The sequence below is a fragment of the Staurois parvus genome, unplaced genomic scaffold, assembly GCF_062004578.1.
Source record: "Staurois parvus isolate SC_StPar_1 unplaced genomic scaffold, SC_StPar_1.0 ptg000048l, whole genome shotgun sequence".
NCBI classification, from domain to species: domain Eukaryota; kingdom Metazoa; phylum Chordata; class Amphibia; order Anura; family Ranidae; genus Staurois; species Staurois parvus.
In genome coordinates, this window is record NW_028317844.1 from 4,810,184 (window position 1) to 4,830,190 (window position 20,007).

A 20,007-nucleotide genomic window follows, 5' to 3' on the forward strand; every position below is an offset into this window, starting at 1 on the left:
CATGTACAGCAGAAAGTTCTGTTAGGCCTTATGAACAGACAATTAGCAGGCCCTGTGTAACCCACCCCTCAATGCAGTGTACAGCCCTCCTATACCAGTGAACGTCTTTACGCAGCCATACTCATGTACATGCAGATGGCTTCTCCATTGGAGTCTACCCACGCATGCGTGCACAGCACTTCTCCCCACAAAGCCTTACAACTAGGGACAATCCTAGGAACACACTTCACTGACAAGGTTGCAAAATCATGCAACTAAAGTCCCTTGCATGCAGTGGCTAGCAGCCGTGCCTCCAATCCCAGAGTTTTAGTGCACCAAAGGTGTATGTGCAGCATCCAGCCATGCTGGCTCCAGCCTGGAAAACAAAAACCAACAAAAAAAAACAAAAAAAAACAAAAAACATCCTCTTCAACAGACATGCTGCAGCTGCATGGCGCAGAACACTATCAAGTGGTACTGCCATTTTAGGAACAAAATGCCTAGGATGCAGGTATCTGCCCACGCGTTTGCATCATTTTTATAATGATTGCTATGGGCACAGCATATTCAGTGCTGGTTCACACTGTGTTTTGGGAAACCGCATGCGATTCGGACGGCATTCTTGTTCTAATCACTCGATTCTTTCCAGTGAGATTTGAGCCAATTCATTTTGTATGGATCAAATCACACCCGCACGAAAAAGGTGCGCGCATAATGTTTTTTTTTCCGCATTGGAATCAGATCAAATGGGTGATAATTAGGTTTGGATCCCATGGTGTTCACACCCATGTGATCAAATTCAATCAGTCATTCGCACTGTATTTTGTGAACCATTTTTAGGGTGTCGTTAACTTTTACACCCCGCAGCGGTTCACATGAATTCTGATATGATGTGGGAAACACAGGAATTGCTGCGATTCACTCACCACATCAGTGTTTATTGAGGCTCAAATAGAATTACTGTCAGTTCATAGAACATGTAACTGAAGGTAATTAAGACCAACTTTTTGTACAGACAGGCCACAGTTATCAGGGGTTGAGTCTGTGTGCTTACATTTCTTGCTGTGTTTTGTATTTAATTCAGTTCTAAGTCACAAGCAATGATTTAACGAAAAAAAAAAAAAAAAAAAAAACACAAACCACCACACACACACCTTACAGTAGGCAGAGCCTGGTGGGTATGATGAAAGACCAGTTCCCCATAAGGTCTGCCTTTATTGGTTGACGGCAAAAGGCAAATTCTCTAGCCATTACAGAACCCACCCACTGCCACTCCCTACTGGGCAGTGGCTTGCAAGATAATGCTGTCAGTCTTAGCAGCACTGTGCTGTTTGTTTACAATCTGTTTACTTGCCTTACATGCTACTACAGTACACAGAGAACACCAAGAGGAGCTGCATCTGAACGCCACCCCTTATCACAGCGGCAGGTGGCACAAAAGCAGAAGGGAAGCAACAGCAGGTAGGTTCCAACAAATACCTGTTTGATCTAGCCAGTCCACCCCCCCCCCCCCCACCTTGTTAACTGACCACACAAAGCAGAGAAATGGATCTGTGCTTGCGTGGTCAGTTTGCATCCCCAAGGTCACTGTTTGTAGCTCAAAAACACCATGCCTGGATCTAGCTTTGCGGCAAAACCTGCTGTGTTCATTGACCGTGGCTCCCTGCAAAAGCCTGTATAAAAACTGCAGAGTACACAGACTGGGAACCATTTCTGTAGGCCGTTTTTGACCTGTATTCACGTCTCCCCTGTGGACGCCACCCAGGTTGGGCTGCCAGCACTTGTGTCCAGAGCGGAGGAAGAAAAGCAGAAGGTGGCAGACATCACAGAACCATAAAAAAAAAAAAACCGCAAGGTGATGCCATCACATGTATAGGGATGGAGAAGCCCAGCAGCCTGTTCGGGAGGGATGACCGCAAGGAGTGTGGTCAGGGGACAAGCTTTCTGATGTAGGGGCTCAGTAGGAGGCAGCGGGGATTTGATTGGTAGAGGGAGGGCAGAGTGACTGGAGAGCCATGGTCAGCATTTATTTAAATTATAGTATCTCATATTTTCAACTGATTATTCACTTTTAAATACACAGTTTGCATTCCCATACTTTTATGGTATGAGGCAAATGTAAAAAAGGAGACATATACATGTTCTAGATACCCCAAACGCAATCTGAAAACCATACATTGCAAGTTAACCATCTTTAAAAATCAGACACCAACTTGTATTGAAGGCCTCATTCACACAGGTGTACCACAACATACCAAAGTGTGAGGTCCAGGTCTGCCTGCACTGGTGTTCCATTAATCCACAGCCAGCTCCATTCAATAACTGGGACAGCCAAACAGATAGCTGTGGAGGTGCAAGACCTCAAAACACACCGTTTGGGACTGTGCACCTGCATCCCAACTGACATGAATGGGACTGCCTACACAGAACTCGTGTGTAGCCTTGTGCATGCAAACATCCCCTGCTTGGGTGTAGGCTGTAGTACACCCATGTGAACGAGGCTTAAATCTAGCAAGCCAAACTTTGAAGGTTTACTGTATAAAAAAAAAAAAAACAAAACCACACACAGATTTTTCCTTTGCACCAAATTGTTGGTCTAAACTCACCAGGAGCATGAATAGGAGAAAAAACCAAAAAAAAAAAAAAAAAATAAAAATAAAAAAAAAAGCATTCTTAATCACATTTCCAGTGCAGGACTTGCGTCCAAATACAGACACAAGCCACAATCACAGAAGTTTTGTCCTCTTGTACAAGTATATGTTGGACCTCTCAAGATACATCATGCCCCTTCTCAGAGTTTCCCTGGCCAGCTCCATTGATCTTTTTAATTTTGTAGCCAATAATTTGAAATCTAGTAAAGTAGTAAAGTCTCTATTAGACAGCTTTTAGATTAAAAAAAAAAAAATGCAAAAATGAAATACAAATGTGGACAACCATGCAAGTGGTATTTTTTTTTTTTTATTTAGGTCTGCTAAACAAACAAAAAATACAAAATGTGGACAATTGGAACAAGTGGTATTAAAAAAAAAAAAAAAAAAAAAAAAAAAACACACCACACCCCCTACACGACTTCATCCCTTATAAGAACCATGCTTTAACACAGCGTACAAGCTTATGTATACACATTCTATGCCTCACAACTGACTGGATTAGTGCTGGAACAGCCTATCAGGGTAAGCTGTCTCTCGAGAAATGGAAAGTGATTGGTCATTATAATGAATCACCAGCTGCAATTGCATCTTGATGGTCAAAAAGCTATTTGGGGGTTTGTAAATCTGTCAACTGTCACGGACCCAGTCAACCACATTCTGCATGACAAACTCAGCGTGATCTTATAAACTGTGTATGTAAGATGTTAAAAGCAAGCTTTGACTGTTGCTATATTCTGTACAATAATGAAAATCCACCTCTCTGCTAAGTCCCGTCAAGACTGTATGTTATAAATTTGGACTACATGTACCGTATTGATTGTATCTACCAATGGGGCAGAACTCTAAAATTGCAAAAAAAAAAAAAAAAAAAAAAAAAAAAAAAAAAAAAAAAAAAAAAGGTAGTGTCCATCACAAAACACCAGTCACGGCATCTCTATCCTGCACTAATGGAAATAGAAAAAAAAACCCAAAACACATTATTATACAGTATTTATATAGCGCCACCAGTTTGCAGTTTACAACATAAGATATAGTGAACTTCCTTCCTCACGCATTTGTATTTCATGCTAAATCTGTTAGAATTGCTTTGTTTATGTTTACCTTGTTATAGCAGCTTTACCCATTTCTGCCCACAGATTAAACTATCAGGCTTGTTTAATAAGCGAGGACAACGTGCTCTAAGTGCAGCAATCTCCAGCAGCCAATCAGGTTTTTGCTTACTGAAACGAGATGAACATAAAGAAAACTGGCTGGTTTGTTAGCATCACTGCACTCAGCACAGTTATTTCTGCGCTATAAGGCTCACTTCACACCTGAGCTTTTTGAAGCACTTTTCTAGACATGCTTCAAGGTTTATGAAGTTTGCCATTGTTTCCTATGGTGTCTGTCCCCACTGAAGTAATTGGTTTGAGGGGTCATGCTCGAAGTTTGAAAATGTACAGTTTCTTGAGGCACAGTTCTGCATTTTTGGCCCCATAGACTTTAACGGGGCGTAGCATGGTATATGGTATATATATTTCTAGTAGATCCAAAGCTAAAGAGATCCACAGGATTTTCAATCACAAGACTATATGGCCTGTAATAAGTATGTACAAGTGTTATCTACTTGAGAACTAGAATGCTCTTTGCCACAGTGGCAGATGGGACTTGTAGTTTATCCATTCACAGATCTTGTGAATGAATACTGCAACTGTGCTGGTTACCATACAGTTACTGTGAGTTCTCTCTGCCATTTCGCTCATGTGCGAAAACTTTTACTCTAAATGTAAGAAAATCATTTTCAGGAAAGAATAGATTCCTAATATTTCACATTCTCTGAAGCCCATTTTACAAAGAAATAACAAAAACACCCATTCCATAAGTGTGTTTGTTTTTATATACAGTGCACATTTACTGCACATTGTTCTTATGTGAGAGGATTAGATAGATCCAGATAGATAAAAAGTCAGCTTTTCCCGCAATCACTTGCTAGACTGTACAAGTGACAACAGTCACTGGTCATCACAAGGTCAGTTCAGCACAGTGCTCCATCAGGGTTTATGTATTCCCAAGGCAAAAATGTTTATCTAAAGCCCTAAACTTTTTTTTTTTTTGAGGGGGGGGGGGGAGCACAGGAGGATTAAAATATCTGTCAGGGTTTCATTCACTGTATGTCCCTGCTGGAGAGATTCACCATCTCTATTTAGCCTGGTCACCACTGTGAAATGAAGGAGATTTCAAACGGTTGACCCGACAATAGATCAGTAGAGAGTCCTTAGGCTGACTGTACAAACTCATTTAGCTCTACCAACACCTATGTATCGGCCCGTCTCAGTAGGTGCAAACGGATTGGATAGCTTAGACAGGTCCTCATATTACATAGGTTTGGTAAATTTAAAGCAGATTGTAAAATGTGTATGGTGACCATAAACGTTCTCTTGTGAATTATTTATATTTTCATTGCCACCTTCTTCTGGGTTTTTTTTTTTTGCTTCTGATCATGCTTGTTTTTTTCTGTTTCCAAATTACTGTACACACTGAGCGCAAACTGGACATTGTGTTCATGTGCAATAAAAAATTTCCAGTTTGCACCTTTGTTTTTTGGGTTTTCTTTTTTCCCATCTGAGCAATTGTAATCAGCTGCCAAAAGCATGATACCAACGATCAGAAAACTGACCAGTAGTTCCTCATACGAACCACTAGTTCCTCGTATTTCCTTCAGATTGCTTTTACAGTGTGTACCCAGCTTTAAGAGGGAATATTCCTTAGACTGACCATACACTACAATCTGGCTGTACAAGCTCCTTTAAATCCATGCACAAAGGTAGTGCAAGGGCTTTCCTGCACTGACTTTTTTGCAAGCCTCCTGATCTCCTCCCAACACAACTGATTTAAAAAGCCATAAAAACAAACAAATCACCCACAAAAGAAAAAAAAAAAGTTACTTAAACGGCCCTGGTTTGTGACATTTTCGAAAGGCACAGGGAATATCATTTGTTTCTGCAAAGCTAGGAGCATAAACTTCTGAGGACACACGCCAACCCACTGCAAATGTGCATGCGAATGGGAATTTGAGTGCCCAGCTATCCCATGAGACAAAAAGGGACATCCCCTGTGCCACCAAGAGGTGCCCCAGACTAGGGCAATGTAATTTTTCCAAGGCAATCTGTTTGTTTACAAATATTTTTTAAAAGCCATTTGTGCTGCTGGTGGCAAGAGGCTTGCAAAAAAAACAAAAAACCAAAAAAAACCAAAATAAACACAAGCTCGTTTGGTACAGACGCATACAGTTGCATACAGCCATGTCAAGGGGCACAAGAGCAGACAAGGCCTAAGGCTGGTCTTAGACAATATTAAGTTTAAGAATGTTAGTGTTGTCAAATCTACACTCATTTTCACCTGCTGTGATGAGAAAGGAGCAGAATAGTAAACTTTTTAGAATGAACAAATGTTTAAACAGGGCATGTGGTTTTCATCCATTCTAAAATCAAACATTTTAGAAAGTACTTTCAAAAGACATCAGTCATGTCATTGAATGTACTGATGTTGAAGTTTGTAGGAATGTTCGTTTGAAATGCTACTAGTGTATAGTAGAATTAAGTCACATGTAAATTCAAAAGATGTATGTTAACCCCTTCCCACTGCCTCCCAGCCCTTTAATCTGTTTTAAATGCCAGGAGGCAGAGGAATGCCTTCTGATCATGTGACTGCTGTGAATGGCAGTCACATGATCTGAAAGCTCCCGATCACAAGTATGCATCAACAGCTTTCCAGTCCCTGCCAATAAACTCAGCACACAAAAAAACTGTTTACACAGGGCCACATACATGCAGCCTCTCAGAGTTAAAGTCCACCTGCCAAGAGGCTGCATTCCTGGCAGGAAGAGGTTAAGTTAAGATGGCCATGCACAGGTTCTCATTAAGCCAGGGGGTTGAATGAAAACAAACAAGCAGATTCCTCCATCCACACAACAAGGAATTACCCCTGCTGGGGCATTGTATTCTGAGAGTGGCACTCTCTGCTGTCAGAATACACTGACCAATGACTGCAGCCGCTGACCCAACAACATCTCCCTTTGATAGAAGTTGATTAACTACTTTACTACCGTGCTATAGCCAAATGACGACTACAGCGCGGTCGTCTAGTTCTGGGAGGGCGTCATATGACATCCTTCCAGAACGAGCCCCCAGCAGCGTGCACCCGACAAGGTCTGTGATGGCTGTGTCCTTTGGATATAGCTGATCACATGACATGGTAAAAGGCCAAGCACAGCGGCCTTTTTCCACGTGATCAGCTGTGTCCAATCACAGATGACCACTATGTAAATACACTTGCCATTTATCGGCAGTACTTTCCTCACGCTGCCACAGCTGTGGCAGCGTGAGGAAAGTACTGCCAGTAACCGGCAACTGTCAAAGACATCTACACCGATAATCAGGGCACCAATTATCAGTGTAGCCCTAAAAGTGCTGCCCATCAGTGCTACCTGTAGTACCCATCAGTATCAACTATCAGTGCCATCAGTGCCCATCAATGCAGCCTCGTCAACTCACAGGGTGGATAAAAATCAATGATTTAAAAAAAAAAAAAAAATATCTGATTTTTTTTATTTAAATCAGATTTTTTTTTAAATAAAATGCTTTTTGAGGAAAATATATTACCATCCAAAAGGTTATTCCATTATGAAATAAAGATTAGTTTTTTTAATTATGTAGAATAAGGCTGTATATGTTTAATTTTTGGTAAATAAATTTCATTAATCCATTCACAATGTCATGCTCTTCCAGAGGTTTTTGTAAGATTATTGGGCAGTTTCTCTGCCTACAAGATATTATCACAGATGCTTGGTTTACTTTTGCAGTTCTCAAAACTGAATTTGACTCAGCGGAGATCACATGCCTCTTGTTCACAGCAAAAATGTTATAACATGAACAGAGTTAAGAAAAAGACCTTAATCCTAACTTCTACAAACCTATGAATACAGAATCAACCCCTTCAGTGCTAAGTTTCAAGAAATTCAGTGAATAGAATAGAAACAATATTTTTCTGATTGTTTGGAGTAGAATAGATCTGCACAAGAAGAAGGTGAAGCCAAGTGTGAGGAGGAAGGGGCTGACAGTCTAAATTTCTTAAAATATATATATTTTGTTTAGCCAAATTAGTTAACAAACATGGATGTTTAAGCAAATAACATATGCTGGAATGTTATTGTTTCAGTTGAATAAATCTATTTAAATTGTTAAGGTAATGATTATTTTTCTCCTTCCTAAGTACAACAGAAAAGTTGTCCAAATATGAATGATTAACCTATTAAACTGGGGATAAAAAACTAATATGAAAAGTTGTTATTCTAAAAATCTTCATCTACTTGCATATTAAAGTTATACCAGCAAGAATTAGTCTTTATGTAGAAAACTATGATTTAAATAAAGCCTTACTGACTGATTTAAATCACGATTTAAATCACTAGTTTGATTTAAATCAAATCCACCCTGTCAACTCATATCAGTGAAGGAGAAAAAATTACCTGTTTGCAAAATTTTATAATAGAAACAAAGAAACCGGTTTCAAAATTTTCACTCTTTGTTTATAGTGCACAAATAAAAAACCCAATAGTGATTACATTTGTGTGAAAAAAATTTTCATATGGGTACAGTGTTGCACGACCGAGCAATTGTCATTTAAAGTGCAACAGCGCTGAAAGCTGAAAATGGACCTGGGCAGGAAGGGGGTAAAAGTGCCTGGCAGGCAAATGGTTAAACAAGCAACTTCTGTGCAGTGACGAAGCCCACACACTGAACAAATTTTGATCAGCGCATGGCCAGCTTTTAGATTATTCCTGGCAACCAGCAGGCACTGGAGATGCAGCCAGGGCCTCAACGTCCCCCCGGGAAGGTTACATCTCCATTACCATAAAAATGGTGGAGCGCAGATCACAGGACAGCCCAGTGAGTGTAAAGAAATATAGCAAAGTAGTGTGTTACTCTTTATAAGTCTACCCTAAATACATTTAAACACAAACCTTGACTCCCAAAAAAGCTCTAGAAGCCTGGAGCCCATCACATTTCCTAGAAAGCATTAGCCTGGAGAAGGGCAGATCTGTCAATATGTCACCAAGAACCCAGAAGCTGGTTCCTGATGACGTCAGAAAGAAAGCTGGTGACATGGTACTTGGCGTGCGGTGGCAGATTACAATGCAGAATTCGGTGGTTGTATGAGCAGATTATTGGAACATACCCCGGCACAAAAGTTTAACAGCAAAATCATCCCTAGAGCAGTTGCTCTTTAGTAAGGGCTGGTTCACATCTGTGTGGTGCGTTTTAGATGAATTACCAGTGAACTCTATAGACCTATGTATTGATGAATGCAGAACTTTTTATAATAGGTTACACTTAATATGCACATAAAACATACAGGTATGAATGGGGCCTTAAGCTAGCCGTATATGGATCAGAATTTAGCAGGTTTGGCAGGAACTGGACGAATTTTAATTCACATATGGCTGTGCATGTTCATGAGAGGTCAATCTATTGATCAATTTTTATGAATAGGCTTGCTAGAATATTTCTGCTCGATCAGTGCATTAGTGCTCGATCAGCCAATGGGCTGCAGCGCTGATCAATGCATTCTGAAGGTGGGGGGAGTCCCGCTATCAGAATACAATGACACAACAGGGAGGATTTCCCCATCCATCTTGAACATGTGGATGGAGTATTAAGTTCATTTTTTCAATCAGCCAGCTGGCTGAACCAAAAACACTGTAGTGTATGGACAGGTTTGGGCCCCACTTACACTTCATGAAGCTGGAACGCTTTTTTTTCTTTCATGTTTCCACACATTGTGCATAGGGCGACCCATTCACTTGAATGGGCTGCCCTACGCTTGACAAATGTGTCAAAAGCTCCCGCTGATTTCTGGGAACATTGCACTTTTTGTTCAATGCGCATCTGTCGGTTCCAAAGTGTGCAGCAAAACACTTCGCTCCCTGTGCGTTTTTTTCTGTTCTGAAAATGCAAAAGTGCAAATGTAGCCTTAGCATAGGCTGTTTATTAAAGCGGAACTTCACCCTAAAAAAGGGGAAGTTCTGCTGTATGAAAAGACAATACCCTAGCTCACGGGTGCGCAACCTGTGGCCCTCCAGCTGTTGCAAAACTACAAATCCCATGACGCATTGCAAGGCTGACAGTTACAAGTATGACTCCCAAAGGCAGAGACATGATGAGACTCCTAGTTCCGCAACAACTGTGGGGCCACAGGTTGAGCACCTATAGCTCGACTGCGTCATTCAGGATTTACATCTGAAGACCGGTGCTCTGGCTGGGATGTTCTGTCCCGGATGCGTTTAATCCGTAGTTATGCCTAGTACATACTATGAGCAAATCAGCCACAAAATACGGGTTTTAGAGCAATTGTCCGATAATCTGATTATTATTACTACACAGCTTTGGAGAGCCAATCATGACAGTTCATGTGAAAATATCCAAAAAAGGAACAAGTATTAACTTTTTTTGTACGATAACAGATGAAACATTTTTTGTGTACCCAGTACAATATTTGTCCATAAACAAAAAAAACAATGCATCATCGCAGGAAGTGGTCTTCGGTCTTACGAGAGTTTTCATAACTCTAGCAACTTCATACTTTTTTGCATGCTAGTCTGGTATCAAAAAACTATCATTTGTAGAATATTCTCATTGTGCGTACGAGGCTTAAGAAAAGGCCAGCCACTCTGTGTACTCTGGTGCAAATATTTACTGGCTGCAATCTGCAATAGCCAAAATATACACCCTGTGCTCGTGAATATGTAGCCAATAAAGAATTGAACCGGAAAGTAAATCCATCGAGTGGCCAACGTTTACACTTTATGTCCTCCTCAAACACTTTGAGATTTTTTTTTTTTTTTTTTTGGGGGGGGGGGGGGGGGGGGACCTGCTCCCACTTCCAGTCGGATTGCCAAAGCAATTTCACTGGACGTTCGGTCCTACCACCACCTCTTTGCCTGCAACCTTCTGCACGATTGATCGGGGAGCCCGCTAAGCATGCGACTGGCGACATCCAGCTCACAGTAAGAGGAACTGAAGCTGTTCCTCCCACTGTGTTGCGTCAGAAACCGGAAGCAATGACAATTTAATCAGTTTCAGCTCTTTGTTTACTGGCCAGTGAAGCGGCCAATCAGCCCGATCTGTGTCCAATCAGATGCATTGGAGGCCAGAGGAGAGATATGTGGTGTAGATCCAAAATTTCTCCATAAAGAGGACCTGTCACTGCCTATTGCAGTCACAAGGGATGTTTACATTCCTTGTGACAGTAATAAAAAAGTGATCGAAAAATGTTTTCAACCACTTGGTAAACATGCTATAGCCGAATGACGACTACAGCACGGTTACCCAGTGTCCCATGGACATAGCTGATCATGTGATGAGGTAGAAGGCCAATCACAGCTACCTTTTACCACGTGATCAGCTGTGTCCAATGACACAGCAGATCACAGAGTAAATACAGTTGCTGGTTATCGCCAGCACTTTCCTCACGCTGTGAAGTTCTGCCAAGCAGCTGTCAGAGGAGATCGGCACTGATCATCAGGGCGATCAGTGCCCCGATAAGTGCCACCCAGCAGTAACCAGCAGTGCCTGCATCAATGCCACCTCATCAGTGCAGCCTGTGCCCATCAGTGCTGCCTCATCAGTGCTGGAGGAAAAATTACCTATTTGCAATATTTTATAAAAAAAAATAACTTTTCTTTCTTTAAATTTTTTGTGCTTTTTTTGTTTTGTTTATAGCACAAAAAAATAAACACCCAGTGGTGATTAAATACCACCAAAAGAAAGCACTGTGTGTGAAAAAAAAATTATAAAAACTTCACGAGTACAGTGCTGCTTCACTGTGCAATTGTCAAAGTGAGAAAGTGCTGAAAGCTGAAAACTGGCCTGGGCACAAAGGGGGTAAAAAATTTAAAGCGCCCCCGTGCGCACATGCAAAGGTGAATGCATGCAATGGTCCTGCATGCATATGTAAACAGTGATTGCATCACACAATTGAGGTATCGCAGCGAATATCAGAGTGAGAGCAATAATTCCAGCACCAGACCTTTTGTGTAACTCTAAACTGGTAACCTGTAAAGATTTTTAAAGTGTCACCTATGGATAATTTACATTACTGTTTGACGCTTTTCCATCAGCAATTTTAAAGTGTGACATGTTTGGCATCCATTTACTTGGTGTAACATCTTTTAGATTTTACCTAAAAAACATTGGCATTATATTTAGGGCTGTACCGATACTGGTATCGGTGCCAATATGAAGCATTTACACAAGTAATCGTACAAATGCCGTGATACTTTTGCGGTGGGATTTGAGCCCATACAAAAGGAATGAGCTCAAATCACACTGCAAAGAATCACATGCGATTTGAACAAGATGCAGTAAAATTCCCATTGGAATCACATGCGGTTTCCCCGTGGGAGCGGTGCGATTTGCACCATTAATTTTGTATGGCTTAAATCGTACCCACATGCGAATTCAGACAGGAATCGCATTGCATAACGGTTCAAACCACATGTGATTCTTCGCAGTGCGATTTGAGCCATTCATTTTGTATGGATAAAAGCATACCGCACCCACAGGGAAACTGCATGCGATTTCAGACAGGAATCACACCGCATAATTGTTAAAATTGCATGAGATTCTTTGCAGCGTGAATTGAGCCCATTCATTTTGTATGGGCTCAAATCGCGGGGAACCTGCATGCGATTTTGTACAGGAATTGCACCACAGAACTGTCAAAATCACATGTGATACTTGGCAGTGTGATTTGAGCCCATTCATTTTGTACTTGTGCAAATGCTTAGTATCAGCAACAGTACAACTCCAATTATATCGTATCAGTGTTCACTAAAATTCTTTCAAAAATGTACAGTATTTTCTGGCGTATAAGACTACTTTTTATACTTAAAAATATACCCCAAAAATTGGGGCTCGTCTTATACGGCGAGTATAGCCCAAAACCTGTGTTTTAACTGGAAAGTTAGGGGGTCGTCTTATACGCCGGAAAATACGGTATGTATATATATAAAAAAAAAAAAAAAAAGTGTCTAAAAAAACTGCTGTGCAACACCCATCATTTTATTCTCTAGGGCAGGGTTCCTTCAGAGGTTGCTAGGGGCAATTTCTGCCTCTCGGATAAGTTCCTACGGACACCATTCCTCCTTTAAAGCCTAGTACACAGGATCAGAAAATCATACGAAAAATATTGCTTGCAAAGTGATCGTATGATAATCTGCTCGTTCGTACACAGGTTTTGTCCAAAATTACTAGAAGGGACAAGCGCAGATCTTTGTACTGTAGGATACTGGATCGTACGATTGTCATTTAAACAGTAGATTTTTGTCTGATAATACATAACATCACTTCCGACTTTTTTTTTCTGTTGTACGAGAATTTTCATAACCTCTTCATTTGTGATATGGAGACTAGCATGAGCGCAAAAAAAAAAAAATAATAATTGTCCGATATTCTCACTGTGTGTACTGGGTTTAGCTCTAAGGGGGTAATTCTTCCCAATGCCCACAAATGTAAGGAACATTCTTTCTACTGACCATCACACTAATGTATCCTGAGTTGTATATACAGTCATTTTTAGCAGGTACTCCCTGAGACCAGAGACAGGGGTTCCTGTATGATGAAAAGGTTGCAAAAGGCTGCTCTAGGGCAGGGGTCTCCAAACTTTCTGAACAAAGGGCCAGTTTATTGTCCTACAGGCTTTAGGGAGGCCGGTCTGTGGCCACTGGGAGTTGAAAATGTCCTGGTGTAGTGTCAGGGGGAGGAATAGTGCCCCATCGCTGGTGTCAGGGGGAGGAATAGTGCCCCATCGCTGGTGTCAGGGGGAGGAATAGTGTCTTGAATCAGTGAGAGGAAAAGTGCCTCAAGGGCCAGATAAAGGCAAGCAAAGGGCCGCGGTTTGGAGACCACTGCTCTAGGGCAGGAGTCTCCAAACTTTCTGAATAAAGGGCCACTTTACCATCCTTCAGACTTTGGGGGGGGGGGGGCAGTCTGTGGCCATTAGGAGTTGAAATTGTTCTGGTGTCAGTGGGAGTAAACAATGCATCTTTGGTATTAAGGGGAGGAATAGTCCCCCATTGCTGGTGTCAGTGGGAGGAATAGTAGCCTATCGCTGGTGTCAGTTTGAGTGCCTTGTCATTGGTGTCAGTGGGAGGAATAGTGCCCTGCTGTTGGTGTCAGTGGGAGAAATAGGGCCCCATTTTTGGTGTCATTTGGCCCCATTGGTGATGTTAATAACTGTAATTTTACTCCATTGTTGGTGTCAGTGGGAGGAATAGTGTCTTGAATCAGTATGAGGAAAAAGTGCCTCAAGGGTTGGATAAGGGCAAGCAAAGGGCTGACGTTTAGAAGATCACTGCTCTAGGGCATGGGTCTCCAAACTTTCTGAACAAGAGGCTAGTTTACTGTCCTTCAGACTTTAGGGAGGGCCGGTCTGTGGCCATTGGGAGTTGAAATTGTTCTGGTGTCAGTGGGAGTAAACAATGCATCTTTGTTATTAGGGGGAGGAAGTGTCCCATTGCTGGTGTCAGTGGGAGGAATAGCAGCCTATTGCTGGTGTCAGTTTGAGAGCCGTGTCATTGGTGTCAGTGGGAGCAATAGGGTCCCCATTTTTGGGGTCTGTGGGCCCCATTGCTGATGTCAGTAGTAGGAATTATGCCCCATTGTTGGTGTCAGTGGGACGAAAAGTGCCTCAACGGCCAGATAAAGGCAAGTAGAGGGCCACATCCGGCCTATGAGGCACTTTTCCTCACACTGACACCAACAATGGGGCATAATTTGGAGACCACTGCTCTAGGGCAAAAATAAAAACCCAATACATAAAGTTTGGGGGTTCCAAGTACTTTTTTAGCAAAAATAAATAAATGAGGCAAGAAGTGTCAGAATTTGTCTGGTTGACAAGCAGCTAAGGGGGGTGCTTCCAACTTGCGCTCACTTCCGGTTCCAGGAGAGGGAGTACAAGGAAATCTCCAGCTATGGGGTCAGAGGGTGAAGAGAAGTGATAGGTGTGTGGTGTGGAGGGGTCTCACCTTCCAGCCGGCCGAGCTATTGCTGTCTCCCTTGTCCTTGAAGTAGGGCACGGAGCGGACCATCCAGTCGTAGATCTGGGAGAGGGTGAGCCTCTTGTCCGGGGAGCTGTCGATGGCTCTGGTGATGAGGTCGGCATAGGACATGTTTCCCCAGGCATTCCTCCGGGATGAACACTTCCTCTGCTGCCCCCCGGTCCCGCTTACCGAGGCCGTACCGCCCACAGCACTCTGCGCCGCCTCCACCCCGCCGAGCGGAGCGGCCAGGACGGTCATGGCCCCCACCTCCCCTCCTCCACCGGCTCCGCTCACCAGCAGCACGGTGCCCCTGTCCCCGGACACCGCCGCCACTTCCTCCTCATCGTCCTCCTCCTCCGGGATGGCCGCGTCCCCGGCCTCTCCGCCTAGACCGGGCTTTGCCGGGCTGGCCTGGGAGTCGGGTCTCTGCAGGGGCCATGTGCACGATCGGGGCCGGCTCTGCGGCTCGAAGTCCGGGTCGATCTCCACGTTGCGGGCGGGGGAGGCGGGGGATAAAGGTTCGGCCATGCTGGGCTCCCTCGTTCCGAATGTCAGGCAGTGGCTGCGGGGCTCTAGATGGGCTCCTCCATGGCGGAGCTGACGTCCCGGAGATGACTCTTTGTCCCGCGATCGATTCTCCCCGCTCACTTCCCTTCACCTGCTAGGAACACCCCCATCAGGGCACACGGAGCCCGGCCTCTACAGCCCGGGGTTGGGGTGCTGTCATCCACTATGCACATAACCTCCGTGCTCCCGACTCTGCCGCTGCTGCCATCTTGTCAGTTCCCGCACACCAATGACTGCGGCTCCCCGGAGGACTCCTCACAGTACACTGACAGTCCGGGGAGATGCTCAGGTCCTCAATACAGCTTCCACATTCCACCTCCTGACAAGCACACAGGAGCACTAGTGAGAGGCACACGCAGGGGCACACAACCTAACGGCACCCGGGGCCGCCCACTGGGAGGAGCCAGAGAAGGGGAGGAGACACGGCACACTCCTTCACTGCCGCATTCCACCGGCTTCCTCCTGTGTGCCTCGCTCGTTACACGTCATGCAGAGCACTCAATGTACACAAAGCACAGCTACACACTACAGAGCCAGGCCTGCTTCACACCTACGCGTGCATGTCGCAGAAACTCAGTACAGTCCATGTAACATGGCTTCCTGTGGGACACGTTCACATCTATATGTTTTGCGTTTTTTGGAAAGGGTCGGGGACTTTTTTAACTCCTTGGTGCCAAGCGTACCCAAACATGCAGCTTCTTGGCGGCTCGACCTTGGTGCCGGAGGGCCAATGTAAACAAAAGATGTGCCAAGAGTGCGCTCCCGTCACATCGGTGCCTCACAGAAAGGTCCTGGTCACTATTTGCGGTCGGGAGCTTTCTGAACATGTGACCACCGTGACAGCCAATCACGGTGGTTGCATGACCCTAAACCCCGCCCCACCTCCCGTTGTCACTCATTTTAGAGTCAAGAGGTGCGAAGGGAATAGCCTCCCTGGCGGTATTCCCGAGTGTAGCTCGGGGTAAAGTTTCAGTACCACAAGCGGTAACCCTGAGCTACACTCGGGAATACCATGAGACGCTGCTCCGGGATCCCTCGATCACTTACCTTGTCCTGCGCTCCCGCGATGTCCCTCCTGCAGTGTTCCCTGTAATGTCCTCCGGCGGATGCCGGTATCTGTCTTCTGGGTTCCGTCCCCTGCGAGCATCCGTAGTGCTTTGTCCTGTGCCCTGCCTGCATTTTGACTGTTCTTTCTGCCTGGAAACTTAGAAACGTCCATGGTGTCCAAAAAGCGTTCCTTTAGGTCAAAAGCGGTTTTAGAGCAGCTAGAGAACAGCGATAGTAAATTAGAACCACTTGCAGAATTGAGTGATAATGATTCGTGGAGAAATTCGTCATCAGACACTGAAAACAATTTTGCGACTTTGCTCAGTGATGTGCGAACTTGGCGCTATATTTCAAATTTCAGTGTTTTTGGTTTGATTATATTATTGAATTAAATTTATTATTATATTATTATTTTTTATGATTATTTATTAAATTATAATTTATGATTTCATGTTTCAAGTTTTATTATACCCGGGATGATTACTAGACTCTTGTTCGGACAGATTTCAGTGAGTTATTCCTAAAAATTACAGGCCTACAATATAAAAACGCCATATTTCCATGCAAAATAATGGTACTGCTTTCAGCACCAAAAATCTGAAATAATCATACCGCCAGGGAGGTTAAACACAACACGGTGCATTTTTGGTTCATTAGACTTCATGCAGCAGAAACATGTAGTGCGTTTTTGATGTGTTTTGTGTTTTTTTTCCAATAAAGTATTTACTTTCATGCAACTTTTTTTTTTTGCTAAAGGAAAATATGACAGTTCTGTTCATGTAGTTAAAGATAATAATATAAACCTCCTGCGCTATGAAGTGGAAAATAAAGCAAAAGTGGCAGCTAGTACCCGTAACTTAATACCTATAAGTGAATGGTGCTAAAACATATATAAAGTGGTGTAGCGCTCATATATAAATAAATGAATAATAATCAAATATTATAAATAATAATAAAAATCATAAATGGTGATTCATAAAAAACCATAAATCTATAGTGACCTGATCCCCTCTGGGATCTTCTAGTGACCTGAAAGCTTGTGAAAATGAAAAACGTGGTCCTATTTGGACCCAATGTAGTAAACACACACACAAAGTGCTATCCAATACTCAGACCCTGAGGAAGTCACGTGTTAGTCGTAGGCTGTGTAGGCTCACAGAGGGGCATTTAGAGGCAGAAAAAAAAGAACGCCAACCGCCCTTACGAGCTGTAGTAAAAACATCCAGAGTGCATGAGGTCTAAATGTTACCTAGAATCATTATTTCCTCGATTTCGTCTAATCAAAAATCGAAAACGTTCGCTCGATAATCCTATGGTGCCATCAATGATTTAGAAAATTGGCCGACCAACTCGTAAAGTTCACCCCATATAACAGATTAAACTTCTGTTCCTTCCAGGTCATGGCTCATGCGCATATTCTTTTCGGAAAAACGATCGTACGATTTGACCATCGTTGAGTCGAAAATTGGTCATTTTTCAACAATTTTCCAACATGCCTGATCACTGAAAAGGGGAGGAACCATGAAAATCGGCCGGTGCCATTGACCCACTAACAGAGCGAAAATCGGCCGATCATTCTTAGGTCCGATTTTCGGACGAAAAATCAGTCGAATTTCGACCCATGAATGGCTGGCATAAGTCTGCATTAAAGCAGAACTAAACCCATTGATTGAACAGTTTCCAAAATCTGTTATATTCCAGGAATACTAACTGTCACATTTGTTTGTGCGAACCAAACTGTCAAACCATTAAATGTCTGGTGTCATAACTGATCACATGTGCAGCATCATGGCAGTTGAAGATCAAACAGAGGTTAAGATGGTAGCTTCCTTGGCTGAAAAGGATAGGAGAGTTTAGTTCCGCTTTAAAAGGGTAGAAAATGTATTTAGATTTATTCTGGAATGGGGCTTTAACCGCTTCCTGAGCGCCCTATAGCGAATAAACTGCTACAGGGCGGCATGGGTGCGCAAAATCACGTATAGCGTGAAGCTACGTCCTCTGATGTCATCGTGCCATGTACTGCGGCCATTTTGTCAGTTAGAAACAATAGGCAAACCCATATGCTTTTACTACTGTCGGTTTGTAAGTGTATTTCTTCTATTAAACACTGCTTTTTCGTAATACTATGCCATGAGGAGCCTTTGTTTCTCTTTTACATGCACCTTAACATCCTGAGTTGGTCTAACAAAGTATAATCTTACATTACTGCCTGAGGAGTTATTTTTTGGTGGAGAAGCCCTGTGGTTCCTTACTTTGTCTTTTATGTTTTCAAAACCACTATTTTGAAGTACAACCTTTGTGGTGCGAGCTGTGGAGGTGCCTTCAGGTGGAAAAGTTTTCTGGTCCTACTCTTCCATGTGATTGATCATGTAAGACTGCATGCCCTGTGGTCTTGCCCTCTGGTAAGAGGCTGTGTATGGTGTTGGTGGAGGATTTTATCTATTTCTGACAACTGATCACCTTTTCCCAAAATGTGATGTATGAAGGACTTTGCCATCACTTTAAGGACTTTTTCTTTTTAATATTTCTTTTTATGTATGCCAGTTATGAGAGATTAAGCGCTACATTTTGTATAGTTTTTTACCTTCATTGTTGCCAGCAATTTTATGTCAACTGCAGGGGCGGACTGACAACTCATGGGGCCCCCGGGCAATAGGGAATCATGGGGCCCCTGTGTCCTTGCCCATACTCAAAAAAGCCTATGAAAAAGATACCAGGGGCATCTCATGGGGCCCCCTACTGACTCCGGGCCCTCCGGCAGTGCCCGAGTTTCCAAATGGTCAGTCCGCCCCTGGTCAGCTGCTTTATTCTCTCTGATTATTAGGCATTTAGCGCAAAATTATTTTTGTTATATTACGTATATATACATGATTTTCTATTTCCGGTTAGGGGGCGTGCACGCCCTACCCGTGCCGCCATTCGTGGCTGCCAATTACCGGGCGCCAGCGAGTAATCACCTGCCGGGACATCTCCAACGTGGAGAACTGTTTGTAAACAAAACAGTTCTCCCTGTCAGCTTGTGCACACTGCTTTGGATGGCTGTGCTTACAGTAAAGCACAGGGACACAGCCAGTGTAAAACAGCACACCTTTAACCCTTTGATTGCCCCTCATGTTAACCCCTTCCTGCCAAGTGCCATTAGTACAGTGTGAGTGCTTTTTTTTACCACTGATCACTATATTGGTGTCACTGGGGATGTCAGTAACACCAAGTCAGTTCCCCCCAGTGTCAGAATGCCCGCCGCAGTCCCGCTATAAGTCGCTGATTGTTGCCATTACTAGTAAAAATAAAATAAAAAATTCCAGTATCTATACCACCATTTGTAAACGTTATAACTTTCACGTAAACCAATTAATTTACACGTATTGGGATTTTGTTTTAGCAAAGACATGTAGCAGAATAAATTTTGGCCTACATTTATGATGAAATTTGATTTTTTTAAATTTTTTTACTGGACATGTTTAATATAAAATTTGAAAGAAAATTTTTCCCAAAATTTTCAGTCTTTTTTTCTTTATAGTGCAAAAAATAGAAAAAGCAGAGGTGATCAAATACCACTGAAAGAAAGCTCTATTTGTGGGGGAAAAAGGACATACATTTTATTTGGGTGCAGCATTGCATGACCGTGCAATTGCAGTCAAAATAACGCATTGCTGTAACGCAAAAAATGGTCTGGTCAGGAAC

General features: G+C 43.0%; 1 protein-coding gene across 1 annotated transcript in view; it reads right to left on the minus strand.

The window, feature by feature from the left end:
* The window catches only part of FOXO3 (forkhead box O3), a 116,491-nt gene extending 100,867 nt beyond the window's left edge, over nucleotides 1-15,624 (minus strand). The window contains exon 1 of the mRNA XM_089664818.1: nucleotides 14,695-15,624. Within this exon, the coding sequence (XP_089520944.1) occupies nucleotides 14,695-15,237 (543 nt within the window). The 5' untranslated portion in view covers nucleotides 15,238-15,624. The remainder of the gene's footprint in view (nucleotides 1-14,694) is intronic.
* Between the last annotated feature and the right edge of the window lie 4,383 nt (nucleotides 15,625-20,007).